The following is a 21,671-nucleotide window of genomic DNA, read 5'->3' as shown; positions in this document are numbered from 1 at the left end:
AGGGTCAAGAAGGAATTTTTTCCTAGTTTTTTGCAAAATTGGAAGCGCTTCAGACTAGGTTTTTTGCCTTCTTTTGGATCAACAGCAAAAACATATGTGAGGAAGGCTGAACTTGATGGACGCAAGTCTCTTTTTAGCTATGTAACTATGTAAGTAATACCTCCTGGACAGAGGATCCCACTATGAGTATGTCGTCCAGGTATTGGAATATCTCTTTCTTCTGTCACCATAGGTAAGCAATCAAAGTTATGAGAACTTTTGAGAAAGTCCAAAAGGAAGGCCTCTGAACTGATAATGTTTTCCCCAAATCCAAAACCGCAGAAATATACATGAGACTGGTGAATGGGGATCTGATAATATGCGTCCCTGAGGTCTATAGGTGTCATCCAATCTCCCTTTTTATGTTTGATACTATACTGACAATGGATTCCATCTTGAATGACTTTATCTTTAAATAGGTGTTTATGACTTTTAGGTCCAGAATCAGTCTCCACCTTCCTAGAGGCTTTGGAGCTAGAAAGATTGTAGAATAATGGCTGTTGTACCTTTGGGCCTTTGGAACTTCTACAATAACTTCTTCTAGAAGCAGTTTCATTGCAACTTCTTTTATTCCTCTTGCAACTCAAGAACGCTTGAAGACTGGTTGTGCAAACCGCAAAAACTTTTGGTCTTTTCTTATGTTTTCTAGGAGAAGAGTCCAGCAGTTTGATGGGGCTATAAATTAGTAAGGCCATATATAAATATATTACTGGCCCATTTGGCATTTCCCCCCCCCCCCCCCCCCCCAATAAAAACTTTGAGGTAGAGGGAGAAGCCATACGAATAAGAAGAAAATTATTATAAGTAAGAAAAACAGGAAATAAAAAAAGAGACTGAAAGGAAATTAATTCTTAATATTTATCTTACCTTCCCAGCAGAATGAATAGTTTGGCAGCACTATCTAATAGTAGGAAAAAACACAAACGAGCACCACAACAAATGCAAAAAAAGAGGCTACAGATGTAGGACCTACCTACACTGATGCCCCTCAATAGGTTATGGAGCTAGTAAAGGGCATGAACCCTAGATATACTAGTATGACAAAATGTAAAGTGGGGTGAGAAATCCACCCACAAGTAGGTGGGACCCACTCCACCCAGAGAACCTCTAAAAGTTAAAATATCCTCAGAGTGGTATGAACCTCTATTAGTATATAGAGCCAAATAGATAAATGGTAAATACAAAAAATGTGCAAACCCACAGTGGGTAAAAAAAAATCACAGATATATAAAGTAGTGATACACCTTTAAAAAAACTGGGGGGAGAGGAGAGAGTTTCTCAAAATTCGTATACAGATGGCACTTATAGTCTATATCCCAGACAGCATTGGTACCTACAGAAAAACATCTAATGTAGGAGTATAATGACTGGTCAGCTCTGGAAAGTTTAAAGACTGTATAAAGATGGGGATGAAAAAATCAGAGGTAGTAGCTAATGGAGGGTACTGAGACACAGAATTGTATCAACTTGATTATAGGGAATATAATAAAGGATACATTTGGTTAAACAAAGCAACACTTCTAAATTAGAAGGAGGAGATAGAAGCGAATATTTAGTCACTGATTCTTGACTAATGTAAAGTTTAGTCTAGGTCCTGATTGGTTCTCACTACTAGTGTTGAAACCAAAGAAAAGAAAAAGTTACCTGCGCTCTCTCCTTAATCCCTATGTATGACTTCTCTTTTTGTATTTGTAACTACTAGTGTTGAAGTGAAAGGTAGCTCAATAGCAGTATAGTCGAATATCTTAGAAGATGTATGTGAGAGGTAAGAGGTGAGAGGTAATCCTATAGGATTACTGTCTAATAGTGTTGACAGAGATAATGGACAGGCTACTCCTATCAAAGAATGAATAGAGAGTGCCCATTAGTACATCCTGAGGCTAAGTAAGCAATCTACTTGTACAGCTACAAAGTTGCTTGGTTAGAGACAGCCAGAGGCTGTACATTCCGTTCATCAGTGCTGGATGATGTATTCTTCTGATGCACCATTCTGCAGTATTTGCGCGAAACAATATCAACTAAGAGGCTCCCAGGGACAGAGAGCCGCCGCTCGGCAGAATAGCACACCAGAAGAGAATACCTTTAACCCCTTAAGGACCAAACTTCTGGAATAAAAGGGAATCATGATGTGTCACACACGTCATGTGTCCTTAAGGGGTAAAAGCCTAACTCCCATAAACATCAGGATATAACAGGTAAGGCAACACATGAGCAATCTATAGTCATTATGTTCCCTGCCTCACCGATCAATAAACTGGAATAACCATGAAAAAAAGAGGTGCACACTTCCCCAATAAAACTTCGCTACAATATAAGTGAATGCTGTGATGTAAAGAATACACTCTATGCTTCTCCCAAAAACTTTTGCCTATGGAAATTGAGCAGAAAATTACACAATTCCAAAAATGGGGAACATATAAAAGGGGATTATTAAGGATAACCAACACCTGCATATAGCATATATAGTATCAGTATAGGGTATTCTGAGCATACAAACCCCTGATACCATGCTTGTCATTTATACTGGTATCCACATGAGGTAGCCAACGATTCTTCTTGTAGAACAACGTGTGAACTGAACACACCTGTGACAGACCTCTTTGTCCCAGGATTTTATATTACTCATTATGAGTTCGTTGGTTTGTTCGGTGATTTTAACTTCCCCTATGTACATTATGATTTGATTCGAATAACCAAACTAATTACCGAACGACCGACCACCCCTTAGTGGAGAGTGCTGTCTATGGACCCTTTTGACCTGTATAACACCTTGGGAAACCGCAAACACCTCAACGTTCTGAGCGGTCGGCTGGGTGGTCGTCGTTCATATGCACGAACACGTGGCGGCGGCCATCTAAAACTGTTGAATGGCCAGTGGTGTTTTGTTGTCGAGTGTATGGAACTGTTTACAGGCACTCGACTGCACAAACACCGCTGGGACTTCCAGACTTCCAGCAATTTGTTTCCTTTTCATAAGAACACAGTGGCGTTCGGTACATTGAAGCACATGAAAAGAGACACTGGAGAATCATAGACACGAACAGTTCTTTCGTTATTTTATTGTGTTTCCATACCCCTGAAATAGACCGGCCGACCCAGCTGAACTTATGGAACTAATCTGGGAAGTTGCCTTGTTGGCGGCCGGGCAGAAATGTGATCGCCAACTAACTTTTGAACCCCTGAACCAATCTGGGTGATTTTTTAGTATGTTGTTCCCCCAGATCGGGGCTATTAGGAAATGTATGTTTTATGGGGGTCTCTTATGTTTTTGGGGTATTTCCAAAAATGTGTAAAATACTTCGTTTGGAGATAATTGAGTTGATACAGTAATTAACTCAAATATCTCCTAAACAGAGGGGAAGGATTGTGCACACTGTATGGGAGTGACTCAATGTAAAACTCTTTGGATCATTATAATCACAAGCTCTTCTAAGAGCTGTTCCTGCTCTGCTCTACAGCCTAATTCTCACTACAGGAGAGAAAGGACATCTCTTGTGGTGGCGAAAACCCATGGTAAACATGGGAGGTGGCCAAAAAATAAAAGTAATCAGAATAAAATTCCTGTTGTCTGACTGAGGACAGATAAAAGACTAAGGTATGGAGGGAGGAGGACCCTTTTATGCCTACAGTCTGGTTAATTGTTTCATTGTTTTCTGTCCTGATCCAGCTGAGGGTGATGCTGCCATGATTAGCCAGGAATAGTGTCTCGGAACCTGCTCATTAATAACAGAAATATACAACAGATAAAAGGTCATTCATTGGAAAAATGGAAGAAAGACATTTTCACTTAGAGCAAAATTGTTCTTTAAAGTAAGAAGGATACATTTGTGAAATTATCTGCCAAATTAGACAGTTTTTTTTTGTCAGATTCTAGAACTAAATAATATGTAGGATACATCTAACTGGCATTATGGAGTCAACAATGTTTTGTTTTTTTTACCCTTTTTATGGTGTGCTAACTTCTTCATGAGATGCATTTCATTTTAAATGTATATTGAAAAATATCAAATAACATCATAAACCAATTAAAGCACTGCAAAGATAGGGCAAATGCAGAGGACACAGGGAAACATTGTTTAATTTCTTCTCTTCTCTGTATGCTATCTTCCACAAAATAATTAAGATCCACAGGGATCCTAGGCAGTTTGCCCCATTCCTTCTTTCTTCACATAGGGACGGTGAATAGAGCCAAAGTAATTCATGTTCCAGGACCATGTCTAACACCTGGACTAGACAGTTGCTTTAGGTCACCTTGTGATTCATCCTGCTCTGCTTTCTTCTTGCTGACTGCAAGGTGGAAAGAACAGAGTTTAAAACAATTATTGGCCCAGAGCAATAATGGAGGTGCCCCTTCGCAGGATAAACACTTAATTTTACTATTTGCACCTCATATATATATATTTTGTTCAATAGAAGGATATGTAAACATAGTATTAAAAATCATAGGAAATAACAGCTCCTATTTAAAGGTTGAATTGAATGGACTTGAGTATATTTCTTTTCAACCTAAATTACTATATAATTATAAAGCCCCATAGTTTCTTTACCCAAATTTGCTGATAAAGTAAATATAAAGAAAATGTTTAACTACATATTGATTATATAAATCTGTATATTTTTCATCCTACAGATACTGGTACAACTACAGGTAAATATAAAGAGTTATATTCTATGTGTATTCAATTTAAATCAACCTAAAATCATTTACTGAAGATTAATAATGGCAAGAAAACACATAGACATGGATTAATTGACAACAATTTAGGACACTGGAAAAAATTAGACCGTGGGCCCTTGAAGGCTAATATACATGCACTGTGCAAGTGCTACATATTACGTTATCATGACTGTGTGCATATAGGTTTTCAAACAATGCTATAACTTTGTTGGTATACATGTTCGTGTATGTGTATGTGTAGAATTGGTTTGAAAGCATATGTGCATTGTAATGTATATTGTTACTGGCAGAACAAATGTATGTGTGCAAGTAGCTTTACTAATACAGGGAGAGAGCAGCTGTGAGTATAACTCAACTGTTATACAACTTTGACAATGTTTTTTAGCTGTTGTTTGCAAGGTTATACGAGTGTGAATGTATGTGTGTTTTTGTATGGAGTGTGTGCACAAATTAACACATTTTGGATGAATTCAAACAACATTTTTCAGATCCATTTCTTAGAGACATATATCAATTAAGCAACAGAAACAGCTAAATTAAGAAAATGGCTTTAATCCGTCATTTGAACTTTCAGCTGTTTAGTAAATAGCTCCCTGATTTGGTATCCTAATATAGGATTGCCATAATTAAGGATTAAGGACTTATCTACGAAACAACTGAAGCAGTAACATTAAGAAAAGAGATTTGTTTTTCTTAACTTTTACCTTTCAGCTTTTTATGAGATAGCTCCCTAATTTGGTATCCGATCCTTACATGGGATTGACATGATTAAGGCCACCAAATTAGAGACGTATTGACAAAGTATCTTAGAGAGCAAATTTAAGACTGTTCAGCTGTAGATAGCTTCCTACTTAATTTCTTAAAAATTACATTACCAGAAAAGTGTCCTAAATTAGGAAGCTATCTACTAAACATCTAAAAGACCAAAATTTAAAAATATATGCAGCACTGACACAGGAAGCACCTGTAGGAAGCACATGACTTCCTCTAGACGTGTTACTAGGCAGCAATATAAACACTGCCTTTTCTCTAAAAAAATTCAGCGGTTACCTTGAAAGGCTTGCAGTGACAGGCTATAGACAGAAGAATCACTACATTAAACAGTAGCTGTTCTGGTGACTATAGTATCCCCTTAAGGATAGCAAACTAGGGAGCTATCTACAAAACAGTGAAAGGTCTTAAGTTTGCTCTTTCAGATGCTCAGTAGATTAGTCCCTAATTTGGTGCCCTTGAGTATGGCAATCCCCCGTAAGGATAGGATATCAAATTAGGGAGCTATTTACTAAAGAGCTTTTAAAGTTTTGAATCCCTTTTTAAGTTTTGATCTTTAAGGCAACTTTTTAGTAGATAACTTCCTTATTTGGTATCATTATGTAGGATTACTATTTTTCAGAATACCAAATTTAAAAGTGCCTTTATATGGTATAGTCTGGAATAATTGGAGATAATGGTGTCTGAATCTTGAATTGTTACGTTCCAAACTTTAAATTAACCCAAAATATTTTTTTTTAGCTCTGCACATCTCTGGTAGTGTTAGTGTTTGAATTTAGAGGTGCTTTTGTGTGCAGTGTTAGTGTTTGAATGCAGGGCTGCATTTGTGCACACATTTTGCCACACAAACATATACACATTGCCACACATAGATGCTCACAGACACATATATACACAGATACACTCTGAGACACAGAGATACTCACTGACAAACACAGATTGACACATGAACAGATACCGTGACATGCAAAGATACATACAGACACACACACGCAAATATACACAAATACACAAACACTGACAAATATGCGCGCACACACACACGTATCCACCCTATCTCCATATACAGCTCTCCCTCATGTTGTGCACACTTCCAAAGGCTTTCTCCCATGGTCTGGGACGCCTCCCTGTAGCCCTGCCTTCCTCGATTACAGCACTGAAAATGTACATGCTGGTGGGAAGGACCCAAAAGTGCCTGTAAGAGCAACAATCATCAGTGGGCCCCCTGACTCCCTGGGGCCTTGGTACGGTCACACCAGCTGAAACACTGTTAGTTTTTTGCCTGATGTGTGCTTGTGTGAATGCAAAGGTGCATTTAAGCATAGTACAAATATGTGTGAACTCATATATATTGATTTTCTTTAAGTGTGTATGTGACTAGGTTGTGCTGCCATAATGCCTCATTCTTAATACACTTTTTTCCATTTTAATTTCCTGATCTGCCAACTCTCTATCTACAGTGGGATCTAAAACTTTGGGTCAGACATTACAGCTGGTTTCAGCACTGGACAGGGGTCACTATTGGCACTCTGACTGGTCTGCTGCTACACAGCCCCATAAGCATCCAACTGTGATGCACTGTGTTTTCTATCATGGCCAGCATTAAGTGTTTCAGCATTTTGGGCTACAGTAGCTCTTCTGTGTGATCAGACCAGAAGGGTTAGCCTTCGCTTCCCATGTGCAGAAATGAGCCTGGGATGAAAAATGACCACTGGCTGCATATCCTTTCACAAAGCTACTAACCACTGCACAGGGCCGGTACAAGGATTGTTGCTGCCCACGGTGGACCTGTAGGTTTAACCCAACAAGATAAAACATTGCCTTACCTTGAAGAGTTAAACATGCCTCTAGTAGCTGTCACACTGTCAGCCACTAGAGGCACCTATGCTGTTAGAAGCACATTGCGCTTGCCACTTATGCGAATCAGGTCCCCAATGCTCCTGTATGAGGAACATTGGTTTTGGTGTTTTCCCATCAGTGACATTAAGCGAGGCAGGGGGAGTCTTGGTGCTTAAAAAATGTAAATAAAAGTAAACCCCCCTCCCTTTTTATTTTTTTACAATCATTTTATGATGGGGTACTTTGAATCTAAGTAGGGACAGATACACTATAGTATTTGGAATACATGTTTATATTCTTAACACTATAGTGTTTTTTTGTTTTGTTTTTTCAATCAAAAGTATTGATTTTTTTTTATAAAAATTGTCCTTTCTGCCCAAATGCAATCACTGATACATACATACACACCCTCACGCACTCACTCACTCAATCACTCACACTCAATGGTCCACACAATCACAATCAGTGACCAATGCACACACCAATTTACTGACTCATGCAGAGTGACACACACACATTGTCCCCAGCAGACACACACAATGTCCCAAGCAAAAACACACAATGTCCCCAGCAAACACACACACTGTCCCTAGCAGACACACACTGTCCCTAGTAGACACACTCTGTCCCCAGCAGACACACACGCACACCGTCCCTAGCAGACATGCACACTGTCCCCAGCAGACACACACACACACACTGTCCCCAGCAGACACACACACACTGTGCCCAGCAGACACACACACTGTCCCAGCAGACACACATAAACAATGTCCCTAGCAGTCACACACACCCACACACTGTCCCTAGCAGACACATGCACACACACACACACTGCCCCTAGCAGTCACACACACTCACACACACGGTCCCTAGCAGACACACACACTCACACTGTCCCTAGCAGACACGCACACACACTGTCTCTAGCAGACACACACACACACTGTCCCTAACAGACACACACACAATGTCCCTAGCAGACACACACACACACACAATATCTCTAGCAGACAGACACACACACACTGGCCCAAGCACACACACACAAACTGTCCCTAGCAGACATACAAACACATTACCTGAAGCAAGCAGACACACACTCTTTAAAAAAACACACTATGAAGTCCCCTCTTATCTTAATTTCATATTGGCTCTCCATGTGTCCAAGGCTTCCTCAGTGTGCCTTGCTGCCTCGCTCTGAGCTCTGCCTCCACTATTCTCCCACCCACTGGACCCAATGCACCCTTGCACTGCTGGCTTTTTTAATGGGTGGGGGGGCGGCTCTTTGTGGTCGTTGTGTATGGAGGTTGATGCCACCGGGCACTAGTCTGCATCTATGTAAGTGCTCCCTAGCACCCGGTGGCAGGACCTGAGGCATGCAATACAGAATTAGTCCCTCATAGAGGGACCAAGACTAGCATTGTAGCTGCTGCCGGCGCCCCCCCCTTGAGCAGCGCCCTAGGCGGCCACCTAGTTGGCCTACAGGGAGCACCAGCCCTGCAACTGCATACTGGGAAAACCCCATAAGACTTATTTTTTTGGAGATCCTCTGACCCAGTTGTCTAGCCATCACCATTTGGCCCTTTCTAAAATCACTCAGATCTTTTCGCTTGCCAATTTTTCCTGTTCCAACTCATATAATGTTAGAACTGAATGTTCTCATACTACGTAATATATTCCACCTCTTGACAGGTGCCATCATAATGATATAATCAATGTTATTCACTTAACCTGTAGTAGTTTGAATGTTGTGACTGATCAATGCATATGGCAATTCTCATATAACTAAAGCTAACTCTGGCTAACCCTGACGGAATAGAATGGTATTTTGCCATTCAAGCTTGGTTCACATGTAGACAACATTCAGTTTTTCAGCATTTGGTATCTTTTGAGTATATATGGTAGTGATGTTTAAGGGTTTTGTCCGGCTGAAACCTCTATTTATTTATTTTTATATTTACCTATTCTATTTATTTATTTGATTAAGTGATTTTTCCATACCCATCAATCTACTTTTTAGCACCAAGGCCAGAAGAATGAATCACAAATTCAACATAGCTGTTTGATCTTTGTTAATTTCAGTTGTTTGGTGATACTTCCGTATGGTGATTTGGAATTACAGAATCCCGAACGCCAATTGTCCAACTTTCGTATGCATCACAATTCATCTGAACTGAATGCACAAGTCTAGTAGAAAGGAATAGAGAACAGCAGAATGTGATGCATCCTACTATTTGCCCTGTGCTGTCAGTGGCTGAGCTAGATATATATTTGGCAAAGGCAGGATGTATATTATAGTGAGGGAAGAAGTCAGGCTTCTATTGCAGAAAGCTATCAATATTCGAGTATGCGATAAATACAACATTTTAAGGAAGCCAAAGCCTCATAAAAGCTGTTTAAGTGACCTCCATTTAAGTTTACAATGTTTAAGCTGTTAATCTAATAGACATTATTTTGAATAACAACATTTATTGCATGTGCTTACTTCAATATAAGTGCATTTGGGTGAATGACTATTTAATTTTGATTATGGTGAAATTTCAGTAATACCACTAACTTTTGTTTGTCTCTTCTAATCCCACAGTTTCTCAAACATATTTCTCAGGTAATACCTCATATTACACAAAAATAATTTTTGCAGTATTTGTTTTTATGCTGCTCATTCTATTTTTAAACTTTAACATAGATTGCTTTTGTTACTGATACTGAAAAGTATAAGTTAACTGGTATCAACCACATAATGAGACAATATGCTTGGTCTCTCCACCAAAAAAAAAAACTGGCATTTTTACACCAGTGAAAATGCGATATAATTTAGCAATTAGCTGTGTGATTTTTGCGGTTCTTTATGATTTTTGCTCCTGCCTAAAACTTTTACAATTTGGAGTGGCAGCAAAGTTATGCAAGCTAGTAAACAGAATTATGTTTTAATTTAACATGACTGCAATGCCAGAACTCAAAATGTTTTATACTTTTTATACTGAGCTGTGTATTGCTTTAATTTTTGCAGCTAGATATTTCACATTTCGCATAAAATGTAACTCGTTTTGAAATCACATAATCTGTGAAACAAAATATAACTCATTATGTTATTTTTTCCAGTCCCCAGTTACAGCGGCTGTGGAGGGCTCCTGATGCAACATTCTGGGGTCATAACTAGCCCATTTTTCCCTAATAGTTATCCTTCTAATGCCAAATGCATATGGGAAATCAGGACCAGTCCAGGATATATTGTGCAGCTGACTTTTCAACATTTCAAGTGAGTTCTTTTGATATGTCTGACTTAACTAGAAAAAATGGGGATTTGAGGGGTACACCCAGAAACTGAATTTCTAAGAAGTGGTGCTGTTGGAAAGACCAAAATATATACAAAATACAGATTAGGGATTAGATGATGATGATCAGATCACATTTTATGACCAATTTGTGCAAAAATCCATATCATTCCAAAGGGTTCACATACTTTTTCTTGCAACTGTTAGTTAGTTAGTTAGTTAATTATTAGTCACTTGCTATTTTGCAGAGAAGATCTAGTGTCCTCACCCTGGCCCTCATTTGTAGCTTCCAGGTGCCTCGTTCTGATGTAATTTATGACACGGAATCCTTCCATTTGTTTCCTTCTATAGTGTCAGTCTATGTGGCGATTTTTGATGATATTAACATACTTACGGCATCACTGCTCTCTGTAACCTATCACAACAAATTATAGGGTATATATAGTTCCTGGCTGTCCTTGTCTACTTGTCCTGTCGTGGTTCTGTATACTTAAGAGTGTTGCATTGCCTGTGATTTATTGTTTGTCGACTTTGGCTTGTCTGACTAGTCTTGCTCTCTATAATCCTGACCTTGGCTTGTTTCTTGCTTCTGTGTACTTTTGATACCCTTGACCTTGGCCTGTTTCTGGGATACTCTTTGTCTACGTATAGACACTCTATAAGGACTGGTGCATGCTTCTGCCCTGTATCCCTTAAGTTTGCATGTTAGACTAGGCTAGTCCTGATAAAAGAGAATATAGAGAGGGATAGAAGGTGGGAAGGTGTATGGAAGAAAGTCAGAATGTGTGTAGAGAATAGAGAAAGAGAGATAAATAAGGTGATGGAGAATATGAAGAGAGCAGGCCCGTACTGGCCACCAGGTAAACAGGGCAAATACCCGATGGCACAGGGCTGAGGTCGACCTCATACAATGCTAACGCTCAGTGAGCATGGTCCAAACATATATGTCCCTTGATGGGCCGTGAGAAGATTAGAGATCTCCCTCACCGGCCTATTGCACAGACAGGCAGAGCAGCACAGGGAGCAATTGACCTCACCTTCGGGTGGGGGCCAAGTGATCTGTTCCCGCAGGCTTCGGTTACTCAGATTGTTGCCACGGGTAACTACTCAGAAGCAGAAGCCAGACATAGTAGATGGGAGGGGGGAATAAATGCATTTTTTACCAAATGTAGCAGAAGGGAGGGGGAAATAAATGTTTTTTTTTATTTCTTTTTCATTTTGCAAAGTTATGTATGTGTATATATATATATATATATATATATATATATATATATATATATATATATATATATAATTCCCCCCCAGCACCCTCAAGTAAAGTCCCTACCCGCCTAACCACTACACACCAGCCCCAGTACATAAACACTATAAACCCCTATTTACACACACAAAACAGCTCCTAATCAAACACTGTAACACCTGTACACACACAGTATAGTATATATTAATATACACACATGCTACAGCCCTTTTATATGCAAATTACAGCCCCAAGATGTGAGGTATGTACATGTTACTGCCCCAATACAAATACATGCACATTACAGCCACTAGATGCACACATCATAAAGGCACACCTCATCGACAAATACATACTCTACATCCTCATGACACACAAACACTCTGTACAGCCCCTAGAAACACACTCGCGCCCCTGTACATACACACACTGAAGCCCCAATACACTCAAACACAACAGCACCTATGCAAACACACACTAACCTATACACACAAATTACAACACACTACCCTGTACACATAAACTACAGCCCATATTCATTTACATGCATACTACTTCCCCTGTGCACACACACAAATGCATATTTCAGCCCCTATACCAACTGTACACCCTCTAGAAACACTACACCCCATAGACACACGTGCTCTCTCCCCTTGATAAACACACAATCTCTACAGCCTCTAGGTGGCACACTTTACAGCCACTGAAATATGTACACACTACAGTCCTTAACCACACATCATACACCCACTGGCGTACTGCGCACCGGCAGCCTCTTCTCCTGGGGGGCACAGAAGCTGGCCACCTCAGAGCCCCCCAAGGCTGGCAGTGATGTCACCGGGCAGGCACGCAAGGGAGCATTCTCCCCTGAGCTCTCTCTGCCCAGCTCCCTCGCGTGCACCGCAGTGATGCCGGAACCGGAATATGACGTCACTCCGGCTCTGGCATCAAGTGGCGCGCGAGGGAGCTGAACACGAGGATCAGTGCTCCCTTGCCGCCTGCAGGACCTGCCGCCCAGCAGCCCCACCGGACCCCAAGGAAATCTGGAATCCTCTCAGTACTCCCAAAGGGAGGCTGGGGGATTAAATAAAAAAAAATGTGAGTGTGTATGTGTGTTAGTGTATGTGTTAGTGTGTGTGTCAGTGTGTGTTACTGTGTGTGTGTCTGTTACTGAGTGTGTTAGTTGTGTGTTAGTTTGTGTACATCTGTTTAGTGTGTGTCTGCTAGCGAGTGTCAGTGTGTGTGTGTGCATGTTAGTTTGTGTGTCAGTGAGTGTGTGTGTGTCAGTGAGTGTGTTACTGTGTTTCTGTTACTAAGTGTGTTAGTTTGTATGTGTCTGTTAGTGAGTCTGTTTGGTGTCTGTTAGTAAGTGTGTGTGAGAGCGTGTGTTTTGTAAGTGAGTGTGTATGTGTGTCTGTCTGTCAGTGAGTGTGTAGGTGTGTCTGTCACTGTGTGTCTGTCAGTATATGTGTGTGTCTGTTAGCTAGTGTGTATGTGTCTGTTCGTGAGAGTGTGTGTGTGTGTGTGTGTGGTTAAAACCCTTTCAGCACTTGCCTTTCTTCAGCGCCGGGCTCCATTGGCGCTGGGGATCTCTCCGCCCCGATCTGCCTTTCAGCTCCGAATGCACATGCGTAGCAAGATCCGCATCCGCATTCAAACCACCCATAGGAAAGCATTAATCAATGCTTTCCTATGGACGTCATCACAGTGAGAATCGCGGAAGCACCTCTAGCGGCTGTCAGTGAGACAGCTACTAGAGGCTGGACTAACCCTCAGTGAAACATAGCAGTTTCTCTGAAACTGCTATGTTTTCAGCTGCAGGGTTAATACCAGAGAGACTTGTCACCCAGACCACTTCATTAAACAGAAGTGATCTGAGTGCCTATAGTGCTTCTTTAAGTGTATGTGTATCTGCATGCACTGGCGTAAATACCGTGGTGCCTGCCTCCATGTGTGGCGGTCCCAGACCGCACAGAGTAAGCGCCGGGAGGAGGGGGGCCACGGATCAATTTTCGCACTGGGGCCCCATGGATTATGTGTACGCCACTGCATGCACACAACCAGGCTGCTTTACACAAACTATACTAAAAACAATTGCCCCTACGCACACGCGTAGTCACCAATAAATGCACTGCAATTGTCTGATTAAATTTGCTTGTGCTGTGTACAACACAGGGCATTGTTTCCATGCAAGAGCTCTTCAGCATGAGATATACTAACATTTTTATGACCCCTCATTCTACTGGGCAACCCTGTCTTTAAATGGATTATCCTTCCTCATACTGTGGAAACAGATCAGGAAGGAAGCCAAAGGCAATGATGTTGATTGCCAGAGCCCCAATGTCAGGTTGCAAAACAGTTTAACCCCTGAAGATAAGACTTTGTCTGGAAACTCCTGTTCCCATAACAACTTAAACTAATCCTTTCAGATCACTAACACACTTAAACTTTCTAAAGTGCTTTATGTGTAAAAAGTGTGTCCTCTCTTTCATTTTACAAAAAGTATAAATTTCAATAGAAATTGGCATGTTTATACATTAACCTTGTTACACTACCCCTCCCCAGCTGTCAGTCAGATAACCGATCATGTTACTTCCTGTTTGCTTATTTCAGTGGAGCTAAACTCAAGTCATGTATGTAAATATGATAGAAAAGAAATAGAAAGAGTAAGATGTCTGACCGCTAGACAAACTGTTATATCTGATCTAGTGATTCTGAGACTTAATTCTAATCTTCTGTCAGGGTACCTGCGGTCTCTACCTCCGAAAGAGGTAGAGACTTAGCTGTTCCTCCATCCAGACGGCCTGATGGCTCCCTTCCCCACGGTCTATCCGGTCATGCAAGGCCGGCCGCGAGGGAGTGACTGCCTTTTACAGCATCTAGGCAGGAAGTTGTCATCAGGACACTCCTCCGGAATGACCTGTCACTCAATTGCTGCAGGACCAATCAGGACGCCTCGGAGGCGTGGTTACTGCTCTGAACAGGGTATTTAACAGAGCTTCGTTCATTAGCTCATTGCCCTGTCGTGGTTCTAGCTTGTTCTAGTCACTCAGTGCTTGTGTATTCTATTATCCCTTTTGGTTTTGACCCGGCTTGTTTACCTTACTCTGATTATCTCTGTTACCCTCGATTCGGCTTGTCTCTCGCTTACCTGTCTTCTGTTACCCTCGACCTCGGCTTGTCTTTGACCATTCTATACTGTACTACTTACGTTAGTCCGGCCATTCTAAGGTCTGGTATACGTATCTGGCTACTGTTTGTACTCTGCGTGTTGGATCCCTGTACCGATCCTGACATTACGACAGGGCCAATGGATCCTGCAAGTAAAAACAGTCAGCTTGCTTCTCCTGATCCTAGGTTTGAAGCCATGGATCACAGAATGGATCAGATGGCGCTTGCGCTACAGGCTCTATTATCTCGTGCCAATAACCCACCAGAGGAGATACGTAATACCCCTGTTTCTCCTGTCGGTTCAGGTCTAGAGGTAGCCACAGTGGGTGCTTCTTCTCGCATTACCCCCCCAGTACGCTATGGTGGGGCTCCTGAGAAGTGTCGTGGTTTCTTAAACCAAATTAGTATCCATTTTGAATTGCAACCTCGCTCTTATCCTACAGATAGGGCAAAGGTAGGATTTATTATCACCCTACTTATTGAGAAAGCTCTGAGATGGGCCAACCCATTATGGGAGAACGATAACCCATTAGTTTATAACTATAACGCCTTTGTAGCTGCTTTTAGAAGAACATTTGACCCTCCAGGTAGAAAGGTTAATGCAGCCAGATTACTGTTGCGTCTGAAACAGGAGAACCGAACACTGGTGGATTATGCACTAGAGTTCAGGTCTCTGGCATCAGAGGTCAAGTGGAATGAGCAGGCGTATATGGATGTATTTTTGAATGGCTTATCTGAAGTAATCTTTGATGAGGTTGCTACCAGAGAACTCCCTGAGAATTTAGAGGATTTAATTTCGTTCATCTCTCGTATAGATGAACGTTTAAGAGAGAGACAGAACACTCGAGAGAGGAACCTTCTTTTAGGTTAGCCCCCGCTTTTCCAAGTCCTGACTCCACGGTATCTTTGCTTCCTGAACCTATGCAGATAGGGTATACCCGCCTCTCTGAGGAGGAAAGACAGTAAAGGAGAAGAGAGGGTTTGTGTATGTATTGTGGAGCTAAGGGTCATTTACTCTCAAACTGTTCTAACCGCCCGGGAAACGCTCGCACCTAAGTCTCTCTAGAGGACAGGCCTTGGGTGTTTCTATTTTGTCCTCTACTCCTAATTATAAAGATCACAGGCTTCTGCTACCAGTTTCCTTAACTTGCGGGAGGGAAGTAGTAAGGGCTATGGCTTTGATAGATTCCGGTGCTGCTGAGAATTTTATCGACCAAGCCTTTGCTAGTAAAAACAATTTCCCATCCCAGCTAAGGGAGACACCCTTGGCCGTTGAGGCCATAGATGGTAGACCACTACTAGACCCTGTTATCTTTCGTGAGACCATACCCATTGAGTTAAATGTTGGTATCCTACACGTGGAGAATTTATCTCTTCTGCTCATTTCGTCTCCTTCCGTTCCCATAGTTCTGGGGTACCCATGGTTGAGAGAACATAACCCTATTATTGATTGGGAGTTAGGGGAGATACTCTCGTGGGGCCAGGGCTGCCAGGATCGGTGTTTGTGCAAGGTTTCTCCAATAGCTAATATTAACATACAGGAGAATCCTACTCAGTCCACAGAAAGACAAATACCAGACCTTTACCTAGACTTAAGGGCAGTGTTTGACAAGAAGAATGCCGACTCTTTGCCGCCACACAGGTCATTTGACTGTAAAATTAAGCTTCTACCCGGGACTATGCCTCCGAGGGGCCATGTATATCCTTTGTCTGTTCAGGAAAACTCGGTTCTAGAGGAGTATATTCAGGAGAATTTAGAAAAGGGATTCATCAGGAGGTCTTCTTCTCCGGCCGGGGCGGGGTTCTTTTTCATTAAGAAGAAGGATGGCACGCTGAGACCTTGTATCGATTACCGAGGCTTGAATAAAATAACTGTCAGAAATGCCTATCCCATCCCACTGATTACCGAGTTATTTGATCGTCTTAAGGGCTCCAAAATCTTCACCAAGTTAGATCTCAGAGGGGCTTACAATTTGGTGAGAATCCAGCAAGGTCACGAGTGGATGACGGCATTCAATACCCGGTATGGCCATTACGAATACACTGTTATGCCATTTGGACTATGCAATGCTCCTGCAGTATTTCAAGAGTTGATTAATGAGGTACTTAGGGAGTTTCAGCATGATTGTGTTATTGTTTACCTGGACGACATACTAATACACTCTAAGGAGATTGAGACTCACCATAGACAGGTCAGAAAGGTGTTACACAAACTTCTGCAACATGGTCTATACTGCAAATTGGAGAAGTGCAGTTTTGATCAGTCTCAGGTAGACTTTATTGGGTACGTGATTTCTGGGGAAGGTTTTAAAATGGATCCTGGTAAACTCCAATCTATTTTAGACTGGCCTTTGCCCAAAGGACTCAAGGCTATCCAAAGGTTTATTGGTTTTTCCAACTACTATAGGCGCTTCATTAAGGGTTACTCCTCTATCATTGCGCCTATTACCAATATGACCAAACAAGGGGCTGATACTAAGTTCTGGTCTGAGGAAGCTCTTGGTGCTTTTAAGACTCTCAAGGAACTTTTTGCCTCAGCTCCCATTCTAGTTCATCCTGATACGACTCTGCCTTTCTTGCTCGAGGTCGATGCTTCTGAGACAGGAGTTGGGGCTGTTCTGTCTCAAAGGTTAGGGGTGGATAAACCGTTACACCCTTGTGGTTTCTTCTCTAAAAAATTTTCTGGGCCTGAGAGCAGATATGACATCGGGGAGAGGGAACTGTTAGCGGTCATTAAGGCTTTAAAGGAGTGGAGACATTTACTGGAAGGGACACTACACCCTGTTACTATCCTAACGGATCATAAGAACTTGTCTTATATTGGGGAGGCTAAGCGCTTGTCCGCCAGGCAGGCTCGCTGGGCTTTGTTCCTCACTCACTTTAATTATGTACTTACGTATAGACCTGGTTCTAAGAACTCTAAAGCCGATGCTTTGTCTCGTCAATATGAACCATCCACTATAACTGAACCACTTCTGTCCTCCATAGTTCCTAAGGGGAATATCATTGCGAACACGAATCTCAGGATTCACTCTCCATTGCTTTCTGAGATCATGAAGTTTCAGCATTTGGCACCCAAACAGACTCCTGGGGATCGACACTTCGTTCCTGCCGCTCTCCAACTGGAGGTGCTACGCTGTCTCCATAACAGCAAGGTGGCTGGGCATCCTGGCATCCGCAAGACTTATGCGCTGACTGATTTTTGGTGGCCTGACTTACGCAAGGATATTAAAGAATTCATCGGGGCATGTGAAGTTTGTACCAAGACCAAGCTACCCCATTCGCTTCCATGCGGATTTCTGCACCCTTTAGAGGTTCCTGAAAAGCCTTGGTCCTGTCTGGCAATGGACTTCATTGTTGATTTGCCTATCTCTAAAAAGCAGACTGTCATCCTCACTGTGGTAGACAGATTTACTAAAATGGCTCACTTCATTCCCTTACCTAAACTCCCATCTTCGCCCGAATTAGCTGAGATATTCGCCAGGGAGATTTTCCGTTTGCATGGGATACCTTCCCAAATTGTCTCTGACAGAGGCTCCCAATTTGTTTCCCATTTTTGGAGATCATTCTGCTCCCAACTAGGCATCAAATTGAATTTCTCCTCTGCCTATCATCCTCAGTCCAATGGAGCTGCTGAACGCACTAACCAAAAAGTTGAACAATATTTACGTTGTTTCGTTTCAGACCACCAGGACTATTGGGTCGGTTTGATTCCTTGGGCGGAGTTTGCACATAACAATCTCATTTGTGATTCTACGCATTCTAGCCCTTTTTTCTTGAATTATGGCTTTCATCCTTCCATCCTTCCTTCGGAGTCTTCTTCTCAAGGGATACCATCGGTGGATGTTCATGTTGCCAATTTAAGAGAGTTGTGGGATCAAACTCGACAAATCCTTCTGCACAATTCTACGCTGGTTAAAAAACACGCTGACAAACGTAGAAGGGCAGCACCGGTGTTTGTTCCAGGCGATAGAGTATGGTTAAGTACTAGAAACATTCGGTTAAAAGTGCCGTCCATGAAGTTTGCTCCTCGATATATTGGACCTTACAGGGTACTGTCTCAAATTAACCCAGTTGCGTATCGTTTAGCGTTGCCTAATGCCTTACGCATTCCTAATTCATTTCATGTTTCCTTGCTAAAACCATTAATATGTAACAGGTTCTCCTCCACGATCGCCCCTCCCCGCTCAGTTCAGGTGGAGGGTCAGGAGGAGTATGAGGTCAATTCCATCGTTGATTCTTGAATCTCCCGGGGGAAACTGCAATATCTGGTCGATTGGAAGGGTTATGGTCCTGAGGAGAGAAGTTGGGTACCTCAGGAGGAGGTGCATGCTCCCCGTCTCCGCAGGGCGTTTCACTCTCGATTCCCTTCTCGCCCTGGTGTATTCCGCCCGGTGGGCGTATCTGAGAGGGGGGGTACTGTCAGGGTACCTGCGGTCTCTACCTCCGAAAGAGGTAGAGACTTAGCTGTTCCTCCATCCAGACGGCCTGATGGCTCCCTTCCCCACGGTCTATCCGGTCATGCAAGGCCGGCCGCGAGGGAGTGACTGCCTTTTACAGCATCTAGGCAGGAAGTTGTCATCAGGACACTCCTCCGGAATGACCTGTCACTCAATTGCTGCAGGACCAATCAGGACGCCTCGGAGGCGTGGTTACTGCTCTGAACAGGGTATTTAACAGAGCTTCGTTCATTAGCTCATTGCCCTGTCGTGGTTCTAGCTTGTTCTAGTCACTCAGTGCTTGTGTATTCTATTATCCCTTTTGGTTTTGACCCGGCTTGTTTACCTTACTCTGCTTATCTCTGTTACCCTTGATTCGGCTTGTCTCTCGCTTACCTGTCTTCTGTTACCCTCGACCTCGGCTTGTCTTTGACCATTCTATACTGTACTACTTACGTTAGTCCGGCCATTCTAAGGTCCGGTATACGTATCTGGCTACTGTTTGTACTCTGCGTGTTGGATCCCTGTCCCGATCCTGACATCTTCACATCTTAAACTGAACTGAGCTATCAGCTCGAGTTCACAAATATGTGGAACCCCAACAAAAATCTTAGAAAGGAATAGGTGTAACAGAACTCATTATCTGAATGCTAATGGATCGCTCATAAAACTTTCAATCTATTATTATTACCTATATAAGGTATGTATATATGTTAAGCAAGATAGAGAAGAGCCTTATATTTGAAAATGATTAAATAATGGAAATGAGGATAGAGAGGAAATGAGTGAAGACCTCCCACAGTGGTAAATAATCGCATCTATAAAAGAATGCTGATATTGTTGCGATCTTAAACCTCCCCCTAAATATAATATTTAATCTGGCTATTTAAGTACACAAACATAAAACAACGATGCGCTTTTCACTAGTCTTAACTCATCAGGGGACACATAAGCACCTTGTATTCCAATACCAATCTCTACATTGCTATATATGAAATGAAAGTCGAATCACCCAGAAATTCTGGTAAGCTATGATTTTTAAATAAAATCTAGGTTTTAATTGGATGTACATTACAACTGAACTTTTATTGAGCAGTCCTAGAAAAGATTATTTTAGCTCTAGACTGTTGAAGTGGGAATCATGTTTAAAGGACCACTATAGGGGGGCGTGGCCTGGACACCGAGGAGAATGGCAGCCTAAGCTGAGAGCTCCGTCTCCCAAAGCTACAATTAGCACGCTAAACGAGCAGGGAGGGTTGGAAATGGGATGCACAAAACACCCGGACGGCTCCCAGACACCCCGGAGCAACCTTACAAGCTCCCAGGCAGGTCCCATGGACGATTACCTGCAGGCTCCGGCAACCGCATCCCGCGAGCAGGCAGGCGCAACAATGGCCGACTCGCTGCACCACGTGCAACCCCCAGAGACAGCCGGCCCCACACTAACAGATATCAGCGCGGATATCAGAGCGCTGGCCGCACAAATGGTCACAAAAACGGACCTCCAAGCTCTGTCAGATGACCTACACGCGGCGATCCACCTAGAGGTAACAGCCCTGAGGGCTGAAATTACTGCGCACAGCGGCAGGCTCCAAACACTGGAGGGGAATATGCAGGAAGCTATGGGGAGAGCGGGAACCACAACCACAGCGGTCACCAGACAGGGAAACATGTTGCTAGCCCTACGACGGCAGACAGAAGATCTGGACAATAGAGGCCGTTGCTCAAACATCCGCGTGCGCGGCCTACCTGAACCACAGGCAGAGGAAGATATTGAGGCCACGCTGAAGGCCCTCTTCCAGGCCATATTAGGGGAAGACTTACCTGCCGACCTGACGTTTGACCGTGCCCACAGGGCAAACAGGCCCAGGATACCAGATGGCACACCACGGGATGCCATATGCTGCCTCCACCACTATAAGCACAAGGAGCAGATAATGCAGAAAGCCCGCACGAGACCGCTATGGAGATTCCGTGGGGTTGATGTGGCCTTGTTCCAGGATCTGTCACCGCTCACGCTAGAAGCGCACAGGGCCCTGCGTCCCATCACATCCCTTCTCAGAGAGAGAAATATCCCCTACAAGAGGGGATTTTTCCTTTGCCCTACTCGCAAGACACCAGAACGAATGGGTATCTCTGCGCTGGCCGGAGGAAAGCCCGGGATTCCTACACTGCCTGGAACTATCGCCCACGGAGATAACGGACTGGGTCCTCAG

At 42.7% G+C, this 21,671-nt stretch overlaps 1 protein-coding gene across 1 annotated transcript in view; it reads left to right on the top strand.

The window, feature by feature from the left end:
* LOC134586282 (deleted in malignant brain tumors 1 protein-like) overlaps positions 1 to 21,671 on the top strand; it is a 178,199-nt gene that overhangs the window by 44,236 nt on the left and 112,292 nt on the right. Inside the window, exons 5-6 of the mRNA XM_063441769.1 lie at positions 9,915 to 9,935; positions 10,433 to 10,589. Of these exons, the coding sequence (XP_063297839.1) occupies positions 9,915 to 9,935; positions 10,433 to 10,589 (178 nt within the window). The remainder of the gene's footprint in view (positions 1 to 9,914; positions 9,936 to 10,432; positions 10,590 to 21,671) is intronic.

Source organism: Pelobates fuscus, chromosome 2 (genome assembly GCF_036172605.1).
Source record: "Pelobates fuscus isolate aPelFus1 chromosome 2, aPelFus1.pri, whole genome shotgun sequence".
Classification (NCBI taxonomy): Eukaryota; Metazoa; Chordata; class Amphibia; order Anura; family Pelobatidae; genus Pelobates; species Pelobates fuscus.
The sequence above is the reverse complement of the archived record's forward strand: the minus strand, read 5'-3'. Positions and strand labels throughout refer to the sequence as shown.